At 44.1% G+C, this 21,191-nt stretch overlaps 1 protein-coding gene across 2 annotated transcripts in view; it reads right to left on the bottom strand.

Moving 5' to 3' along the window:
• Positions 1-5,147: 5,147 nt before the first annotated feature.
• The window catches only part of LOC310678360 (cytochrome P450 2J2-like), a 51,040-nt gene continuing 34,996 nt past the window's right edge, over positions 5,148-21,191 (bottom strand). The window contains exons 1-9 of one of the 2 annotated variants that reach the window (XM_083442255.1): positions 20,754-21,093; positions 16,151-16,313; positions 15,047-15,196; positions 13,196-13,356; positions 11,860-12,036; positions 9,279-9,420; positions 7,720-7,907; positions 6,625-6,766; positions 5,148-5,592 (exon numbers count right to left, since the gene is read on the bottom strand). In XM_083442255.1, the coding sequence (XP_083298381.1) occupies positions 5,414-5,592; positions 6,625-6,766; positions 7,720-7,907; positions 9,279-9,420; positions 11,860-12,036; positions 13,196-13,356; positions 15,047-15,196; positions 16,151-16,313; positions 20,754-20,984 (1,533 nt within the window). In that variant the 5' untranslated portion in view covers positions 20,985-21,093 and the 3' untranslated portion in view covers positions 5,148-5,413. Of the gene's footprint in view, positions 5,593-6,624; positions 6,767-7,719; positions 7,908-9,278; positions 9,421-11,859; positions 12,037-13,195; positions 13,357-15,046; positions 15,197-16,150; positions 16,314-20,753; positions 21,094-21,191 lie in introns of those variants that run through there. The other variant, XM_083442254.1, reaches the window with a different exon arrangement.

Genomic DNA, 21,191 nt, shown 5'->3' with positions numbered 1-21,191 from the left:
GTCCATGGAGTTTTCTTGGGAGGGATACTGGAGTGGCTTGCCGGTTCCTGCTCCAGGTGGATCACGTTTGGTCAAAACTCTCCACTATGATCTGTCCATCTTGGGTGGCCCAGCACGGCATAGCTCATAGCTTCTCTGAGTTATTCAAGCCGCTTCACCACGGCAAGGCAGTGGTCCATGAAGGGGTGACAGCAGTCACGAAATTAAAAGACGCCTGCTCCTTGGGAGAAAGGCGATGGCAATCCTAGACAGCATCTTAAAAAGCAGAGACATCACCTTACCAACAAAGGTCCGTATAGTTAAAGCTATGGTTTTCCCAGTAGTGATGTATGGAAGTGAGAGCTGGACCATAAAGAAGGCTGATTGCCGAAGAATTTATGCTTTTGAATTATGGTGCTGGAGGAGACTCTTGAGAGAAGATCAAACGTATCCTTTCTTAAGGAAATCAGCCCTGAGTGCTCACTGGAAGCACAGATTGTGAAGCTGAGGCTCCAAGACTTTGGCCATCTCATGAGAAGAGAAGAGAAGACTCCCTGGAAAAGACCCTGATGTTGGGAAAGATTGGGGGCACAAGGAGAAGGGGACGACAGAGGACAAGATGGTTGGACAGTGTTCTCGAAGCTACAAACATGAGTCTGACAAACTGCGGGAGGCAGTGGAAGATAGGAGTGCCTGGCGTGCTCTGGTCCATGGGGTCACGAAGAGTCGGACACGACTAAACGACTAAACAACAACACCTCTGTGTGAGACTCTGTTTATGCACACTGAAGCACAGAAGCTGATTTCTCTGAACTCTGCTATTGCTCAGAGCTTTGGAATGCAGACTGCGATGCAGAGGCCTGGCGCAGCTTTGGAAGCGGGCTGGATGCCAGGCTTATCTGGGCAAGAAATCACTCAACAGTTGTGCCATCCAGTCAAAGCCGTTTCCAGAGGTGTGGCTGCTGACAGCTTCTAGGAGCTTCTAGGAGCTACAGGTGAGAGCATGTGTGTTCCCCACCAAAGGTAATAACCCCCCCCCACACACACACCTCATACACCTTAAAGGTACAGATGCAATTATTTAGGACTATGGGGCTGTGCTACAGAGACTGAAATGGAGTGAAGGAAGATTATCAGGGCCTGACCAAGTTGTCTTTAGGTGACCCCACATTTGAACTCTTCCCTGGTCTCCTTGCTGGCCCTGGTAGGACCAACTTGGCCAGTTAGCCCTGGTATCATTTGATATTTACTGACTGGGGTTTTTTTCTCTCCCCAAAATGACCCCTGAATTTTTGAATTTTATTGACATTGATGCTGCATTTATGTTGCATTTTATGCTGTTTTTAAGTTGCATTTTAATCAATGTTTTATATTTGCTGTTAGCCGCCCTGAGCCTGGTTTTTAAACCGTGAAGGGCAGGGTATAAATAAAAATTTATTATTTTTATTATCTATATTCATCAGCCAGGGACCGCTCTTTAGCGCTCGGTCAGAAGAAATGTCAATTTAGGATCTCTGCAGATTGCCGTTCACTCTGGTTGAGCTTTAAAGAGTGGATTTTGATAGGGAAAGCTACAGAGCACTGGCTGTGCCTGGAAGGAACAGAGGAAAGGTAAGTGTGGATAAGCCCTGACTCTGAAACCTGGCAAGACTGAGGCTCTGTGAGCAGGTGCTTCCTGAAAGTAGGTGGTGCAGATAATTGCTCCATTGCTTTCTTTGCATGGTGTTGTACTACCCTTGAAATAGCAGGTTCATAGAGGTGAAGAACTTTGCTTCAGGATGAGAACAGAAATTGTGCAGCGGCGGCGCAGTGGCAGCAGGAGGACCCATTAGCTAAAGTGGTGCTTCAGGTTAAGAACAGACCTCCAAAACAAATTAAGTTCTTAACCCGAGGTACCACTGTATACTGTAGTTACTCATCTCCTTGACATCTGAAGGCAGGGCATTCCACAGGGTGGACGCCACTACCGAGAAGACCCTCTGCCTGTTTCCTGTAGCTTTACTTCCAACAGTGAGGAACCACCAGAAGGCCCTTGGAGTTGGACCTCAGTGTCCAGGCTGAACAATGTGGGTGGATATGCTCCTTCAGTGGCTAGGAGTGCTTTTTACCAGCTGGACCAGGACAGCCTGACCACTGTAATGGGGTGGGGGGAGCTGGCTGAAAAAGGGCGGGGTGGTTTGTTTTGTTGTTCTGTGTCCTGTTTAAGACACACCCAATTAGGCTGCAATCCTACACATTTATCAGGAACAAAATAAAAAAAATCATTCTAGTAGCACCTTAGAGACCAACTAAGTTTGTTATTGGTATGAGCTTTCATGTGCATGCACACTCCTGGTGTATCTGAAGAAGTGTGCATGCACACAAAAGCTCATACCAATAACAAACTTAGTTGGTCTCTCAGGTGCTACTGGAAGGAATTTTTTTATTTTGTTTCAACTATGGCAGACCAACACAGCTACCTACCTGTATCTAGACTTATCAGGAAGTAAACCTACCTACTGGGGAACCATCCAACTCTACAATACTACAGTATGATTATAAGTCGACTTGTGTAAGAACATGCAGTTACTGTGGGATAAAATCACTCCTGCCCACATAACCTTATGCAATGGTGGCACACGTATGATGGTGGTGCAGTGGCGTAGCGTGGGTTGTCAGCACCCGGGGCAAGGCAAGTAATTTGCGCCCCCTAACCCATGGATTTTAGTAGGGGCAGAGAGCTGCGAGTGCGAGCGCGCGCCCCCAGGTGTTGCGCCCGGTGCGGACGGCCCCCCCTGCACCCCCCACGCTACGCCACTGGGGTGGTGAGGATGGCAATTACAAATTAGAAGCACATCCTTAATGCGGCTGGTCTCCAAATGAGTTTACATGGGATTAAATCTTTACCCTGTTAGGAATTGTGTTTAGCACTGGGGCTCAGTTAAGTAACCGAGTTTCAACCCTAGATGGCAGAAGCAATCTAGCCTGTAGAATTCCCTTTAAAACCGTTTACAGGTGGTGAAAGAGCATATAGTAACTAACAGCACCATCCTAAGCATAATCCAAAATGGACAGATTTGCCTATTTCTACTCATGTTGATAGTGGGGCATGGGCTCGCTGTGCGTGTGTGTGTGTGTGTGTGTGTGTGTGTGTGAGAGAGAGAGAGAGAGAGAGAGAGAGAGAGAGAGAGAGAGAGAGAGAGAGAGAGATGCAGCACTCCCCCTCTTTGCTGGCCTTGACGTGGACTCCACTGAGGCAAAAGCCCAGCTTCCATCCATGTGAGTGGTAAGCAATCACTGACAGCCCTCCATCATACTTGTCATTATGTGATTGAAAAACAAAATGCAATGTAATGTTTCACCCTGAAGAAACAAAGGGAGACACACATTCTGTTCAAACTTGTCAGCAGGCAGAAGTTGATAGCAACCCATTCTCTCATAGATCCAGCAATTAAACTGGAGATAATTTATTCCACCTGAACAAATCCCCTGTGGGACAGTTTTACAGTCGTACCTTGGTCCTCGAATGCCTTGCTACTCGTATATTTTGACTCCTCAACGCTGCAAACCCGAAAGTAAGTGTTCTGGTTTGCGAACGTTTTTCGGAAGCCACTTCCGCTTAAGTACAGAAATCTCCTGCAGCCAATCGGAAGCCACGCCTTGGTTTCGGTAATCGAACAGACTACCGGAACAGATTAAGTTCAAGAACCAAGGCACCACTGTAATTAAGTTCTTCAGTAAATTGGGGGGGGGGGGGACAGCAGAGGTTGATGCATGTAAGTCCAAGTGCTATAGCATACAACTAGATAAGAGTTCTGTGCTGAGGAAAGTTCTGAAGTGCAGCATTCAAGTTGTCGCTGTTATTTATTACAATCTTTTACCCGCCCTTCACCCTGAGTTCCAAGGTTGGGTTACAACAATTAAAACTCAATATTTAGGTTAAAATGCAATATTACACAAAGTTGTTGTTGTTAATATTAATATTAATATTAATTATTATTATTATTCACCCCACCCATCAGGCTGGGTATCCCCAGAAAAACAACTTTACATTATAAAAATAAGGTGGGTTCTAAAAATATACACATCTCACGTATCAAAAACTAGGGTAAAGAGGTGGGGGGGAGTTCTACAACTTAGGGGCCACTACAATTAATGTCTTTCCTGGGCTGCCACCACCCCAAGCTTCTGAGGGCAGTGGAACAACCCATTTTTGTGGTTAGTAAACCCAGTTTTGTACTTTGTATACACCAGATGGCAGCTTGCCTTCTTCAATATTCATCGAGTAAATTATTTGCTCCTTCTTGCTACTCCTGCTATTTTCAAAAAGACTATTTCCAGAAGGAAATAGAAAATTGTGAAGAAGATTTTATGTGTAGGCTAGTACAGGACACCTGTGGTGACCTCATTACGGCCAGCTTGATCAGTTTTTTAGTTTCTTATCTGATCCATAGGAGCAGGTCAGGTCATCTGTAACATCAACAGCTTTTCCATCAACAGGAAATGAACAAGTTTAAAACCACAGTGGCTATGAGTTGTATAGGGACATAAATGATTAGAACTAGTGATGTAGCTCTAATTGCACATCAGGCTGCTAGGTGGCCACACTAGAGATGAGTTCTGGAGATCTTCCAGAGAAGAACATCTGCTTATTCAGGGGGTGGTTAGCAGAGACAAAAGCAGAGTTAAGTTTCAGGAATGGTGTTGGCCTGATGTGGGCAAAAGGAAAACCCCTCTGGGTCTGTTTGCAGCTACAAGCAAGGGAAGGGGAAGTCCCTGGTGGGCAGTGATATAAGCTAAAGGAAAATAGTTGCATTTTGCAAGCAGTTTGGCAAGCAGGCGGGGAGGGGGGGCAAAGCTACCAATGGCTGCTACCAATTTGGGATCCAACATGACAGCCAATAGGAAAGCAGGAGATTGGCTGCTGCACCTATGAGAGAAGCAAACGATCCTCTTTTAGTGTGTAATGCTGGGAACCTATCCACCGTTGGCTCAGGTTGTACATACATGAAAATAAACCATCTATCATAAAGACACCACAGTTTCTATTGTGTCTCGTTGTCTCGAAAGGGAACACAGACTCTGATAAGTGTGCCTGTAACCATCGGAATCTTGTAGTGCTCACAGAGTTTGGGGTGGCAGGTAACAGCTCATCCTTTATCAAATAATACACTCGCAGCTCAGAACACAGATCTGACCAAATAGTTTATTCAGCTAACCCCTTGCCGTCTCTAAAACACACAGGAGAACTGCAAGAAATCGGTCCCAGATACTTGTGCACAAGCAATGAATGAGGAACAATGAATATTTGCTAGGCTGGTGGTAATTCTTTTATCAACCAGTGGCATCAGAGACTGGAGAAGCACAACTGAGCAAGCCAAGAAAGAATGTGAGGATGGCGATTAAAGGAGGAGATTGCAGTAGTTGATCAGCCCCCCTAATTATTTATGTGGCTTCAGCGGGGAACAGCGCAGAGTTTGTAGGGGCGAGGACGGACCGTCAGCCCTACTATAGGCTTCCTATGGACTCCTCTCACTCCTTTTGGCAGCTGGAACCTGAATGCTCTCAGCAGGCTTGTGAAAAAGATGAAGAGCTCAATCTTTGCCATTTGCTCCCCTGGACACACCCGAGCACCTGCAGGAAAACAAAGAAGGAGGAAAGCAGGAACTGAATTATCTGCTATTCCACCTATACTCCATAGTATTTACCCAGGGCACCAATTGGCTTTGACTCTGAGAAAAGAATCTGGGTGTCTGGGCCTCATTCCACCTATGAAAGCGTCCTGCAGCAACTCCTCTTTCTACGATTCCCGAGTCCCCCGTGCCTCCCTTTCAACTTTGGGGTGTGGGGATGTCACTGAGAAAGTGGGCTTCATTCCAGGGGCTGCCAAGACCTGGCTCAGCATGAGATCAGGACTGGTTACTTATTTTATTTCAGTAATGTGTTTATTTAAATCTCCCTTTTAAGTATTGCTATGGGTTTGCGGGAGGCCAGATCTCCCCTAATTCCTGAGTCTAGTAAAAGTTGCTTTAGTTGCTTCCTCAAACTAGAGACCTCTAAGCGGCTTACAAAAGACAATCTAAAGTGTTCATTAAAAATACCAGTAAAAACAAACACGGAAAACAAGGTTCATATTGAAGGCAATATAAAGAATCAAACCAGTAATTTAAAAAGAATTATACGTACTAAAATTACATGTTTACATGTTTAAACTGTATGCTAAAATCTCTATCATTAGCTAGTAGTACTAATAGTAGTATTTAATACTTACCATTGTTTTTACGAATGATACTAGTTATTACTAATAACAATACTTATTATAACTATTTTTATTGGGTTGTATCCAATGCTAGTCCTTAGGGCGCATGTGCGCTTCTGTTCTGCCATGATGCACCAATGAAAATGGTGGGAGGGAACTGTATGTTGGAATAGCACCCCAAATTTTGCGGCTCTATTTTCCGTGCTAACAGAGCTGAGAACAGGTTGCTTTCTGGAAACAAATTGAAACAAGCACTAAACTTCCACTAGATTCCGCTACATCTCCAGAAGTGGCATTTATGTTGTGTGGAAGATCACACAGAATGTGAAAATCATCTGGTAAGAAAACATCAAGAAAATGGAATAAAGTGTTCTCTGAATGCGACAGCTGGGGCTTCTTGCACATACCTGCACCAAATGGCAGAAATGCTTCTCTGTCCACAAACTGCCCGTCCTCGTCCAAAAAATGGTTTGGGTTGAACTTTTCAGGTGTTGCCCATTCCTTAGGATCAAGAAGAACAGAGCGGAGATCTGGAACAATCACAGCCCCCTGCAGGGAAAGAAGACTTGTCTCAGGATGCATCTAAACAGAACATTGCACTTTTGCCCTTCAGTTCCTCCATTTTCCACCCGCATCGCTCAGTGAGGTCCACCTCTGAGGGCCTTCTGGCAGTTCCCTCACTGCAAGAAGTGAGGTTACAGGGAACCAGGCAGAGGGCATTCTTGGTGGTGACATCTGTCCTGTGGCATACCCTCCCACCAGATGTCAATCAAATAAACAACTATCTGACTATTAGAAGACATCTGAAGGCAACCCTGTTTAGGGAAGTTTTTAATGTTAGATGTTTTATTCTGTTTTTAATCTGTTGGGAGCCACCCAGAGTGGCTAGGGAAACCCAGCCAGATGGGCGGGGCATAAACATTATTATTATTATTATTATTATTATTATTATTATTATTATATCCACTAATCTTTACATACAAGCGTCATTCTCCTGGAACTGAAGAATTGCATTTTCTTTCTTTAATAAATTATGAATTTTCAGATTTGCACTTTCATGAATTTAAAAGTCTTGAGTGCTGATGGAAGGAGGCAAATTGTGAAGAAGCTCCGCAGAAGCGATCCTGTGCATTTCTGGGGCACTCCCACCAATGTGCCTGCGCAGATGCTATCTCCCCTGTCATCTCATCCCTCTTCCTCCCAGGAAGCAGGAGCAACTCTGCTGCTAGGAGGCTAGGTGTGCAGCTGCACCTCTGCTCACCAACCGCTCCTGCTGCGGATTACAACTCCCAACAGCCCCTGCCAACATAGATCAATGATGGGGGGTCAGAGATAATGTGAGTTGTGGTCCACATCTGGAGGACACAGCACAAGATGTCCCTGCATGAACTCCCCTCCTTTTTTTGGAAATGGAAGGAGCTACAGTTACTTTCTTCAGAATTTGCACCACAAGGGAATCTGCCTTCCCCCTGGGCTATAGAAACTGTTACAATCGTCTGTACCTTTGGAATGTGAAAACCGTGCAAGTTCACGTCCTTCACGGTTTGCCTTGGAACCCCAAATAACAAAATATATATTGAACGCTGGATCTCGTGAATCACAGCATTGGTGTAGGGCAGCTTCTTCCGATCTTGATAGCGGATTGAGTGAGACGAACCGAAAACATCTTCCATCTCCTGGTAGACTTTCTCTGAGGAAAATGGTGGAGAATTAAGCTTTGTTTCGGATGAAGCATCTCAAGTTAAACAAGTTGAGCAATCATTAAGGGGTATTTGTTCGACAGGAAAGTATTCCACCTAGACCTCCTGTGGGGGGGGGGACCTGAATAACGATTTTCAGAGGGATAGCCTCTTGCAGCAAGATCTGCAGGGATCTTCCACAGATCTGGAGCATGGTGCCGTCAGTATGCTGGTGACACACAGCTCTGTATCTCCATTCCATCTGAATCTGAGGCATCTGATCAAGATCTATATCTTAAAATAAGCTTAAAAATATATTTGCGAATGCTTGCTTCATGCCAGACATAAAGCAGCTGGCAGTTGTTTTGTTTTCCTGCACAGGGGCCCCATAGATTTGTAGCACCAGCTGGGGGCAGGTTTCTCGGAGTTATAGAAGGGAAATTACAGGCTGGGAGCAAAGGTCATACTAATTAAGAGTTGGTAAATAGTTTATCTATGGGCCTCCCATCAGCCACATTTTCCTAAGGTTAAAGGGCAAGAGCTAATAAAAATAGCAGCTGGCTGGGAAAACCGAAGAGCCTGCTCTGAAGTTGCTTTTAGAAATTACTTTTGAAACTGTTTTTACTAAGTTCTTCTCTTCTAAAAATCTATCTATGTTATATATGAAATATATTGACTTTAATGTAAGTATACAAAGGATTTAGAAAGTAAGAAATGTTAGATTCTTATATTAGATTGTTATTTCATTGATGGTGTGTGAGAAGGTGAACCCAAGATCTCTGTTTATGACAAAATTTAAAACCATGAGCCATCTGTTTTAGCCATTTGCTCCTGTTGCCAGGGGCAGAAGGGCAAAAGAGCAAAAGGGCAATAGGGCAAGGATGATCTGGTAATTAAGATGCCTTGTCGAGGCAAATGTAAGATATATGATAGAAGGAAATATAGCTCTTTGTCTCCCATAAAAGGTAATAGGAAATGGGTGTATCTTTTATTATTGGTTCTAGCAAACAGCCAATAGGAATTTCAACCAGGCTGATTGGACAGAGGCAGCCAAAGGAGGAGTAAGGAGGCTGGGCTGAGGGAATATAAGTGCTGGCCACCAGGGCTGGAGTGTGCAGAGCTTTTGGTAACCATATACCACTGTGCCAATCATTTATTTGTCTGACAAATAAATTATTATTTTAATTTCTCTATTGCTGCGTTGAATATTTCATTCCAGCTAAGTGTTAACCACAAGCAGGGTGCTACAAATCAAGTGAGGCTTTGAAGGTGTTTGCCTGGAAGTAGTAATGGGCTGGATGGGGGCCAACCTGAGAGAAATTCAGGTCCAGGATCAAGAGGTCAAAATGGCCTCTTGCTGCCATTGCACAGTTCCTTCTCACCTTGAATATCTGGATGTGTCGCCATGAGGAGCAGTGCCCATTGCAGAGAGGTAGCAGTTGTCTCTGTTCCAGCGATAAAGAGGTCAAAAATACACTGAGCCAGGTTGTCCTCATTGTAGGTAGAGTAGGGGTCATCCTTGTTCTGTTGTAAGCAATAGCGGAGGTTAGATTCGGTTCACTCACAGGCCCCAGTCGGCTAAACTAAGACCAATGGATCTTACACCAGTATAAGCCCTGGAAAATGGGCCTTCCATATAATATAACAAGTATTAATAAAAATTGCTTGGAGCGAAGTGCCTCTTTAAATGAGGGGGTGCCTTTCCTGAGATTATGCCTGCTGTGACACAGATGTGCTAAATCAGAAAAGTATACTTTTTGCCTCAAAACTATTGCTTTTTGCATTTACGTATGTAAATTTTATTGATTAATGAACATAAGTGCATACAGTTAATCAACTAAGACTTACCTCCATCAGTTTCCAGGTGACCTGCTCCTTGAGCATTCATCCTGATTTGTTTGTGAGGAGGTTAGATGCTGTTGCATCCAAGCAATTGTTACCCCACACTTCCAAATGCAATTCCCTGTCACTTTATGTATCTTGGGGGGGGGGGGAGTAGGTCATTGTTCAAAACCTCCAACAATCCTCTATAATCGTGCACCCTAAATTTGCTTGTATGCAATTGAATCCCATCCAAAAAAACAACAACAATGACAGTCTGGAAGGAAAACCCCATTCTTATTGTGAGAATCTAGTCCAACCCCCTGCAATGCAGGAATCTCAACGAGATCATGCATGGCAGGTGGCCTTCCAGTCTCTGCACATGGGTAAGCTATGGCACTCCCTCCCATGAGAGAGAGCAATTGCTACTAACCTAGATGGCTTTAAAAGAGCACTATGAACAGCTGCTAAGGGACGCGGGTGGCGCTGTGGGTTAAACCACAGAGCCTAGGACTTGCCAATCAGAAGGTCAGCGGTTCGAATCCCCATGACGGGGTGAGCTCCTGTTGCTCGGTCCCTGCTCCTGCCAACCTAGCAGCTCAAAAGCACTCAAAGGGCAAGTAGATAAATAGGTACCGCTCCGGCGGGAAGGTAAACGGCATTTCTGTGCGCTGCTCTGGTTCGCCAGAAGCAGCTTAGTCATGCTGGCCACATGACCTGGAAGCTGTACGCTGGCTCCCTCGGCCAGTAAAGCAAGATGAGCGCCGCAACCCCAGAGTCGGTCATGACTGGACCTAACGGTCAGGGTTCCCTTTACCTTTTTATGAATAGCTGCTAGCCAGGATGTCTATGCTGTGCCTCCATGGTCGGAGGCAGCAACGCTTCTGAATCCTAGTTGCTGGAAATCGCAGGAGGGGAGAGTTTCTCTTGTGCTTGAATCCTGCTTGCTAGTTTCCCACAGGCATCCTGTTGGCCACTGTGAAAGCAGGATGTCGGACTAGATACAGCAGCCATGGGCCTGATCCAGCAGCTCTTATTATGTTCCTATACCAGGCTTCCTCTACCTCGGCCCTCCAGGTGTTTTGGGCCTACAACTCCCATGATCCCTAGCTAGCAGGAATTGTAGGTCAGGGATGATGATGATGATTATTATTATTATTAATCATTATTATTATTATTATTATTATTATTAATACCTCGCCCTCCCCAGCCAGAGCCAGGCTCAGGGCGGATAACACCAGTAGAATTACAGTAAAATCATAATAGGGGGAAAAAACAATTTAAAATACAGGTTCAAATGCAATTTAAAATGCAGCCTCATTTTAAAAGGATCCCATAGATCAAAACCGTAAGGGGAGGGAAACATAAGGGTCAGACTGATTCCAAACCAAAGGCCAGGCGGAACGGCTCTGTCTTGCAGGCCCTGCGGAGAGATGTCAAGTCCCACAGGGCCCTAGTCTCTTGTGACAGAGCGTTCCACCAAGTCAGGGCCAGTACTGAAAAGACCCTGGCCCTAGTTGAGACCAACCTAACCACCTTGCGACTTGGGACCTCCGAAATGTTCTCATTTGTGGACCTTAAGGTCCTCCGCGGGGCACAGCAGGAGAGGCGGTCCCATAGGTACGTGGGTCCTCGGCCGCTTAGGGCTTTAAAGGTCAAAACCAGCTCCTTAAACCTGACCCTGTACTTCACCGGGAGTCAGTGCAGTTGGTAAAGCACCGGGTGAATGTGACCCCGCGGCAAGGACCCCGTAATGGAGCCTCCCCGCGGCATTCTGCTGCCGCTGGAGTTTCAGGGTCAGCTTCAAGGGAAGCCCCGTGCAGAGCGAGTTACAATAATCAAGCCTGGAGGTGACCGTCGCATGGATCACTGTGGCCAGATCAGGGCGAGAAAGGTAAGGTAAGGTAAGGATGATGGGAATTGTAGTCTCAAAACATCTGGAGGGTCGAGGTTGAGGAAGCCTGTCCTAGACTGTCAAGGATATGAAAATATCTACTTTCCCCAACCATTTCACTGCACGGCGGCTGACTAATAAGGGCAGGGGGGATTCCCAGTGGTCCCGCAGATGTTACTGTTCGATCGTAACAGAGAATGCAACGATTCCTTGAAGAAGAAGCATTCGCCCACAAAGCAGTTCCTTACCCTCTCCATATGAGATAGATAGAAATCAATGAAGTCTATTGGTTCATGCACGGTCTGGTCTTCCTTGTGCTTTGCTATCTCGTTCTTCACAAATGAAGAGACCACCTCCATGGAGGACAATGCGGTCTTGTGAGGCCCTGGGAGAAAATTCATGACAGATGGGAGAATTTCGTAGAGCTACAAGGAAAGAAAAGGCACATCCTATCAGCAACACAACCCACAAGTCAACTCCAACCTCATGCTTTGGCTTGTTCTTTAGGGCTAGAAATTTCACCCTGAGTGTCTGAAGGGTGAGATGGAGGAGAAATTCAGTATTGTTCACATTTATAACAATTCAGTTACAATTCAGAAATTCAGTATTGTTCACATTTATAAGTGAACTTTCTGGCCTGAACTTTCTGGAACAATACAGGAACAATACAGGAACTCACAGTGGCCAACTAATTTGAGCACAAGAACTCCTGTGGTTTCTAGCAACTGGCCTTCAGAAGTATTTGATGCCTCTGACCATGTCTGTGTGGTGAGGCTTCCTTATCAATATGTGCCACTTCCTTCCAAAATGTCCCTTCGTGGAATCTATTTTATTATGGCATTTGCAAGTGTACTGAACCTTTATTTGTTTTATTCTGACTGCAATAATGTGCTCCACACAGTTCTTGTCCTTTGCTCCCATTTTGTTTTTCTTGTTTGCAGGTTGCTGCTTTTGAAAACTCAATAAACATATATATTTTTAAAGAGAGAGAGAGAGTATACCATGGGTAGGCAAACTAAGGTCAGGGGGCCAGATCCAGCCCAATTGCCTTCTAAATCCGGCACACGGACGGTCCAGGAATCAGCGTGTTTTTACATGAGTAGAATGTGTGCTTTTATTTAAAATGCATCTCTGGGTTATTTGTGGGGCCTGCCTGGTGTTTTTACATGAGGAGAATGTGTCATTTTATTTAAAATGCGTCTCTGGGTTATTTGTGGTGCATAGGAATTCATTCATTTCCCCTCAAAAAATATAGTCTGGCCCGCCACAAGGTCTGACGGACAGTGGACTGGCCCACTGCTGGAAAAGTTTGCTGACCCCTGGTGTATACTGGCATATCCCTTGCAGCAGGGGTAACCCATGTGGTGTTGCCCAGATGATTTAGACTACAGCTCCCATCATTCCTGATCATTGGCCATGCTGCCTGGGGCCGATGGGAGTGGTAGTCCACAGCATCTGGAGTTGACATTGCTGGCTATCCCAGTTTGAACTGATGTCTACTGTAGGCAACCACAGTTCACGGGCCTCCCATCTCATGCTCTCCTCCACCCGCCCACCACCAAGCCTAACCTTCAACCTACTCACGCCATGAAAGAAGCTGGCTCCAAACTGTATGCTAATCCGAATGGCTTCCATCAGCCTCAGGAATTCTTTATCTTCAACAGAAAATCGGTATCCAAAGGACATGGCACATATCACGTTGCAGACTGAATTGATGATGTGTAAGGATGGGTCAAATGGCTGCCCTGCAGATGAAATCCTAATGAGATCCAATGCTCATATATACCCGTATTTTTCACTCTATAACACGCACCCGACCATAACACGCACGTAGTTTTTAGAGGAGGAAAATCCGTAGGCATGCCACCCGTAGGCATTCCCTCCATAAAACGCACAGACATTTCCCCTTACTTTCTAGGAGGAAAAAAGTGAGTGTTATGGTGAAAAAAAATACTGTGTGTTATACACACACACACACACACACACATCTACATATACACACACATACATACATACACACATACACAAACACACTTATTATTCTTTTGCATGCGAAATTGTGATTGGTTAACAGCTTTTCAAAATCAGTCTTTCTTGCTCCTTATCTCCATTATTATTCCAATATATGTTCTTGTTTGTTTGTTTCCAAATTGGAATCAATTAGGCATCCATTTTACAGAAGAATGGGACAGAAGAAAGAGGAGATAACTGGGCTTAGTGAGCTGGTAGGGTCTGTGGCACAGAGAAGTCCAGAATCAGAGGCAGAAGCTGAAGCAGGAGGGTGGGAAGAAAGAGACAGAGATGAGTCAGGCTGGTGAAGAGTCACTGGTGTCTGCCCCTCCCCGCTGCTCTCCCAGAACCAGAAGAGGCATGAAAAGGGCAGAGGAGAGATTGGCTGCATGTAGGCATAGTCTCCGATTGCTTGGGGGGAAACCCTGGAGAGGAGGGGACTTAGGCAGCAGTGGGAACGCAGCGACCTTCAGTCTCAGGAACTGCTCCATGCAGACAAGATCTGCCGGGGATGGGTGGCTGTGCTCATTAAACCTGACACTCCGTCAAGTCCATGCAGATCATGTTTTTGCTAATAAAGAGCTAACTCCAATTTTCACTGTGTGATTTACTGCTAGTTCACTCCACACACACACACACATACTCCAGTGCATTTCTTGCTTTCTCAACAATTTGCTCTTCAGGATCAGGGAACTCTCCTTAATGGTGAGTGATGGAGCATGGCCAGGTTGCAGCAGCAGAGAGAATCTGCAGAATCTGGGGATGAGAGCACCAAGCTCAAGTACAAGCGCCTTTCTGCTCATACAAGTCACTCCTGGATCCAGCTGAAAGTTCATTGTATGCATCACTCTAATTAGTTGCTGTCAACTGCAAATTATTGCCAGAGCCTGAGAATATATTGTATAGTGACCCAAGCCCAACCATGTTCATTAATTTCAACTTCCTTTCATTATAAACTAAATTAACACTCAATTAAACATTTTGAATTTACTGTGCTAATTGCAGCCTTCCCTGGCCATTGTCATTATAAACCATTAAGAAAGTTCCTTAGTTTAAAAAACAGTTTAACACACTTTGCCTATTTAATAAAATCAGGGTGAGACAATTGCACAATTCACAGGCAATGTAATGGTCTCAAACAACAGCAAGTCCTGTCACCTCTGCAATCCATCATTTTCCATCAATTATTATTTATTTATTTATTTATTACACCAGCAGGATGCAAACTAGGCACTGACTCTGTGCACTGCGGCTGCTAAATATTTGTATTCCCAAGCAATCCCTACCCAGTTTACACGATGCCAGTGGGCTCTTCTCTCTCAGCTTCCAAAACTGAACCCACTCTTCTGCTGTGAGTCCCAGGAAGTTGCCCCAAACCGCAGATTGTCTCAGGCAGAGTTAGCCTCATTTTCTTCTATCACATACCCTTTGCACGTGCAAAGATCTCCACAAGCTCAATGGCCTCCTCTTCTATTTGGTGCTCCATGCCTTTCTTCCCCAGCCCCAGCTTCCGCATAGTAACCACGCTGAACCGTCTCTGCTGCTTCCAGGTGTGACCGTTTGAAAGTACAATACCTAAAACCATCACAGACCAGTGAGAAATTATTGCTTACAAAATTCATATAAAAGCTATTACATCAGCAGCCTAGAAAACACCAGTGCAGTCCATGACTAGGCATTAAAGAACCTAAGAACAGGAAGACTGGTGCAGAATCAATTTTTTCGCTGTGGAGTGTTATATCTCTGATGTGGGACACCAGTGAATGTTTCAGAAAATGCATATGAGAAACAAGACCTTCATCATCACTCCCTCTATTACCAAACTCAAGCGCTGAGTGCCAACAGGATTGGAGCCAAAATGAGGCCAACAGCAGGGAGGTATCAGCATGCCCAGTGGGGTCCTAAGCTTGGCAGAATACCTGGGGCCATCAAGATTCAGAGAAAATTAGTGCATGTGAAAACTACTGTTAAAAGAATTCTTTACATTAGTTTTACTGGTTAGTACTTCTAGCTTCTTCTCTTTTTTACACTGCAGTACCAGTTCCAATATGGAACTGCGGCTCTTTAATCAATATGTACAGACTGGGAGGGAGTCACTGCCCCAAAACTTTGCAGGTACAAACAACACTGAAAGAAGAGCTTCTTTGTGGCCACTCCAAAAGCATCAAGAGCGCAAACCATCATTGAATGCACAAAGAAAGGATGTTTAAAGGGGCCCAAGCTGCTCCCTTTCCCATCAGTGCATGTCCTGTTACTTCCTGTTGAAATCCTGTAATTTCCATTATGCAAATGTTCCGGGTGGAGGGTTGTCCAGCTTTGGTTGGATAATGCAGCAACACTGGGAAAGCAGAACAACTCATAAAGCGGTGTGGATTGTCCACTATAAATCCACCACTATTCTTGCATCAATGACATGTTGCAGAAGAAGACGCCCATGGGGAAATGGTACGTCCCATATGGAAGGGTCCTTTGTTTCCTTCACTGGAGAAAAGGCTAAGAGAAAACCTCCTACTCAAACCAAGAACTTACCCCTATTTTTTGCTGTCCTTTTCACGAACGGAGTTTCTGGGCGGTCAGCAAAATCATCCGAATGATTGATTAGGGCTTCCTTGACTGCTTTGTAGCCGGACAGTATGACTGCAGGCATAGGCCCAATCCATACCGTGCAAATGTTCCCATATTGCTTTGCCACCTGCCATTCAGATAAAAAAAGAGAGAGAAGAGATTAGTTATATTCAGGTTATTTTGGAAGCTTCAAGTACTGGCTCGTAGGGGCATTTAGATTTGAATCATCCCTCAGGAAATGTTGGAGCCATAAGGTGTGTGAGAGAGATGAATGCTGCAGCCCAGGGAAGTCTTAGAACTTATAATGTAAGGCCACCCAGCTGGATGTTACCGGGAATGGACAGAACATGATCTACTATGCCATCTGCAGGTTGTGTTTCTTCTGAATCTTTTGTGGTTTCAGTTTTGCAGTGTAAACCGTCTGGGCTGGGCAAGTGTCACTCGCAATTCAGGGCTCGAGCCAGTCAGCCAGGACCACTATCAGGGTGCTTCATAACATTCCACCTCCTAACTGGTTGTCCACCTCCTCCCACCAGCAGGCTGTGTCCCAAAAAAACTTCTCAGCCCTCAATGTGACATTTTGGGGTGTGTCCTCCACACAGCCTAATGCATTTTCTAAAGGGTTTGTTGTGCACTTCTGCAAACCCTAGGGTTTTCTTGAGCCGCAGAACCACTGTCCGGTTCATGGGTGGTGCCATTTTTGGATATATAAGAAGCCATACTTGGGGGGGGGGGTGCTGCAGGGTTAGCTGAAGCTTTTGAAGTAATAATAATAATAATAATAATAATAATAATAATAATAATAATAATTTATTATTTATACCCCGCCCATCTGGCTGAGTTTACCCAGCCACTCTGGGCAACTTCCAACCGAATATTAAAAACAATACAGCATCAGACATTAAAAACTTCCCTAAACAGGGCTGCCTTCAGTTGTCTTCTGAAAAGTAAAATAGTTGTTTATTGCCTTGACATCTGGTGGGAGGGCGTTCCACAGGGTGGGTGCCACTACCGAGAAGGCCCTCTGCCTGGGACTTCCGGGTTGGCGCCTCCGGTAATGGTGGATTTCCTCTGATCTGGAGGAATCCGCTCCTTGGAATTAAGGGTCTGGACCGCCACGGCGAGGCGGAGATCCATGAAAAACCACAGGCGGGAGAAGCCTGTGGACTTGGGATTCGGTTGGCACCCTTCCTACTCGCGGGGAAACCCGGTTTTAGGGATCCGGAGCGACGTGGGGTGAGCAGCGCGGTGCTTCGAATCGATCACTTTTTTCAAGGAGCGAAGCCGCATTGCTGTTGCCGGAGAGCGTTGACTTTTTCCTGTGGACATTTGGTCTTTAAACAACTACTTGTAAGTAGAACGGAAAATTGGATTTTTAAACATCGTAATTTGGCATTGAAACGGGAAGGTTCTAAACAGGAAGTCCGCCTTCCGTTTTGTAAATAGATCAAAGCAAAGACGTCACAAGCTAAAGCCTGGGAAAAGTATTTTGTAAAGGATTAAATTTTCATCATTTAAAATATCAAACCCCCCTTGGAAGCAGGAGAAGAGGGGGAAATTCTTTTCGGACTATCTAAGCCTGCAGGAGAGAGAGCAAGGAGAAATAAATTACCACTGTTTCGAGCCTGGGATCGGGGTGTCAGTAAGATCGACGGTTGGAGAAAACTTACTGACTGTGAATAGAACACATGCTGACAGACAGCTAAATAAGAGATATACATTGTTTCCACTGTTTCCTCTGCATTTAAAAAGGAGAAAAAGTAACTTAAAATTGAAAAGCAACTTTGTTATTGGTTTTGGACTTAAAAGGACAATACAAATAGAAACTGTTTCCTCTAGAGGGAGCCTATGAAACTGTTGTAACAGTGAAGTGGAGCCAGGGAATTTTCCACTAAGAACTAAGGACCGTGTGAAATAAAAGTGACCTTGGATAAGAATGGCAAAACAAGAAGCCCTAGTGAATGTATTTTGCAAAATAAGTGCTTTGCTGGAACAACTTCATGAGAAGACAGATGTGACGGTTAATAAAATTGACAACTTGGGACAAAAAATAACTGATTTTGGACAAAAAATAACTGATTTTGGACAAAAAGTGAACATTTATACAGGAAATATTCAGGATTTGACTCAGGAACCCATCTCGAAATGGCAAGCTGTGGAGAAGACGATGGAAAAAACTGCTTTTGCATCTCAAGAAATACAAGTGGAGGTTTCGTCCCCGCAGAAACAATTTGATGGATATAAGCTGATGCCAGGGGTGATGGAGCTTGAAAGTCAGACTTGGAGAGATAGTGCCCTGCTCGGTTCGGAGAAGGAAAGTTGGACAGACTCCCCTATGAAGGGAAGCTCTGGACTTCGTGATTCGGATTTGGGCCAGGGGGAGATCGGAGATGTGGAGGCCTTCAGCCTCAAAGGGACTTTGGAGCATGTCCTGAAACATTTTTTGGACTTCAGTCCTGAATATGGAGCATGGGCTGACTCGTTGAGAAGGAATAAAGGAATTGTTAGGATGGAAACCCTTCGAGACCTACTCTTCGGCACCAAAGGAAGGAAACCAAGAACAAGCTCAGCAGAAGATAAAGGAAAGTGTAAGCATAATTTTGAAGAAGATCTGCAGAAGGGACAGGGAGAATAGTTAAGAGCCTCGGATAGAAGATCACCAGGTTGATGAGTCATATAGAACTGATAGAAAGAACTGACAGAATCTGAGACCAGGGAGAAGAGACGGTGGAAGAAGATTGGAAAAAATATATAGAAAAATCTATTTAGAAAAATATTGTATAATTAATGAATGTTAGGAAATGGTGGAAGGAAATTACATGACTTTAGTAGAAATATTATAAGGAGTTAAGTATAAATAAATTTTAAGATTTTGATGGTAAGATAAGGTTAAAATAAACTAAGATAACTAAATGATAGAAAGCAGTGAAAGACGGAAAGGATTTGCTGATATAATTAATAACTGGAATACAAAAATGAGAGGTGTGAGGAGGTCGAGAAAATAAGTTAATGAAAGATAAGGATAAAGATTGGAGGTATTTTTAATTGTTTTTGTGGTTTTTTGTGTTTTGATGTATTGTGCTTTTGTTTTTGCTTTTTTACTATGTAATTTTGTATTTTTCTCTTTTTTCTTTTTCTCTTTTTTCTTTTCTTTTTTCTTTTTTGTGTAACTTCTAAACTTTTAATAAATATTTTTTAAAAAAAAAAAAAAGGAAGGCCCTCTGCCTGGTTCCCTGTAACCTCACTTCTCACAGTGAGGGAACCGCCAGAAGGCCCTCGGCGCTGGACCTCAGTGTCCAGGCTGGATAATGGGGGCGGAGACGCTCCTTCAGGGATACAGGGCTGTTTAGGGCTTTAAAGGTCAGCACAAACACTTTGAAAAGCGCCTGGAAATGTACTGGGAGCCAATGAAGATCTTTCAGGACTGGTGTTATATGGTGTCTGCAGCCACTGCCAGTCACCAGTCTAGCTGCAGTCTCACGTAAAGCACATTGCAGTTGTCACTCCTTGAGGACAGAACACTATAGATCTCTGCCTTAGAATCATAGAGTTGGAATAGACCACAAGGGCCATTGAGTCCAACCCCCTGCCAAGCAGGAAACTGCCTTGAGACAGTAGCTTTCTAAGAAGGTGACATATCAAATTAAGATGATAAAAGGTATTTCTGCAATTAGCACATGGCCTTAAATAACTTTTTTGCACCTGCTCAGACAGGCTTCCCTTCAACCACAAGAATCTCACCTACTCCCAAAGAGTCAGGTCTCTCTCTCAAAGGCAAAAGGTTAGTATTTCTTCCACTGAGGTCTCTTTATTTGTTTCCACATCCATCGATGGGTAGAATATCACAAACTTTTATATGAGATAATGAATATGGCCATTCACCCAGTTATTTCACAATCGGTTAATTTTTATAAAAAAAGAAAGATATTTTTTGTTGGCAATGTGACCAAGCAGAAGAGAATTCTTGACTAATTGGCTGGAATTACTGGGAAAAAACCCTGAAAAACTAATTGGATTGAGAACTGCGTAACTAAATTTCTGATAGGATACACACTAACCTTTAATACGATCAGTAGTTTTGTTGGAGAGAATACCAAAAATATATTGTTTCAAGGATTTCTTCTGCACATAAATTCTTAAAAGACCCATAGATCAAGCATTCCCAGATATGGTCCATGGCCACCAAGAGTCCACAAGCTGCATTAATATGCTCCACAGCATGTCTGTGGATTTGAATATTCATTTTGATTTCTTATTGTATTTGTATTCCTTCTTTTATTTCTTACACTGTGCATTTTTTTGCATTACAATTTTAATCTTATGGAATTACATTAAAATTCAATATGTAAGAAATAAAAGAAGCAACAACAATTAAACAATTTAAACAATGCAGCACCTAACACAGCACATTGCAATTGCCACAGCAGGCAGAAAAATCTGCCAAGACGCTCAAGCCGTAGATTTCACAGGTGAATCATTATCCACAGTTCTCAAATAAAGTAAATAATTTGCAATGCCTTTTCACTCTTCCTGTTTTTCAGCTGACAAAGTATTTTGAAAGAAGTACCTTCATTAACGTATCCAGGGAGAGCATGACCCCAAACCGCCACAAGCCTCCAATGATGGGAAGTCGAAGGGGTCCAGGAGGGTTGCGCTTGCGGGACCAGGGCAGTTTCATCAAGCGCAGAATCTTACGCAGAACCAGAGTAATCAGAGATTCTGATGCTCGCAACATGGTCCGGTCTTCCTTTATTCCAGGCAGAGCCGAGTGAGAGGAATCCCCTTTTTCTGAGGGCATTTTGCGTTCATCAGAGACATCGCCACCTTTCTCATTTTCCTGGCTAGCACCTTTTTATGTACTCCACTTTTGAAAGACAAACTGGACTCATCTGACTCTCTAACTAACTAGCATTTATTATAATTATCTATTTATAGCACACCCTCATGACTGTAACTGTTATCAAGATGGCTAATTGTTTTATCCCCATTATATTATAGTCTGGGT

Source organism: Podarcis tiliguerta, assembly GCF_965153285.1.
Source record: "Podarcis tiliguerta genome assembly, chromosome: 5".
Taxonomy (NCBI): Eukaryota; Metazoa; Chordata; class Lepidosauria; order Squamata; family Lacertidae; genus Podarcis; species Podarcis tiliguerta.
Note: the sequence above shows the minus strand (reverse complement) of the source record. Positions and strands in the feature narration are given on the sequence as shown.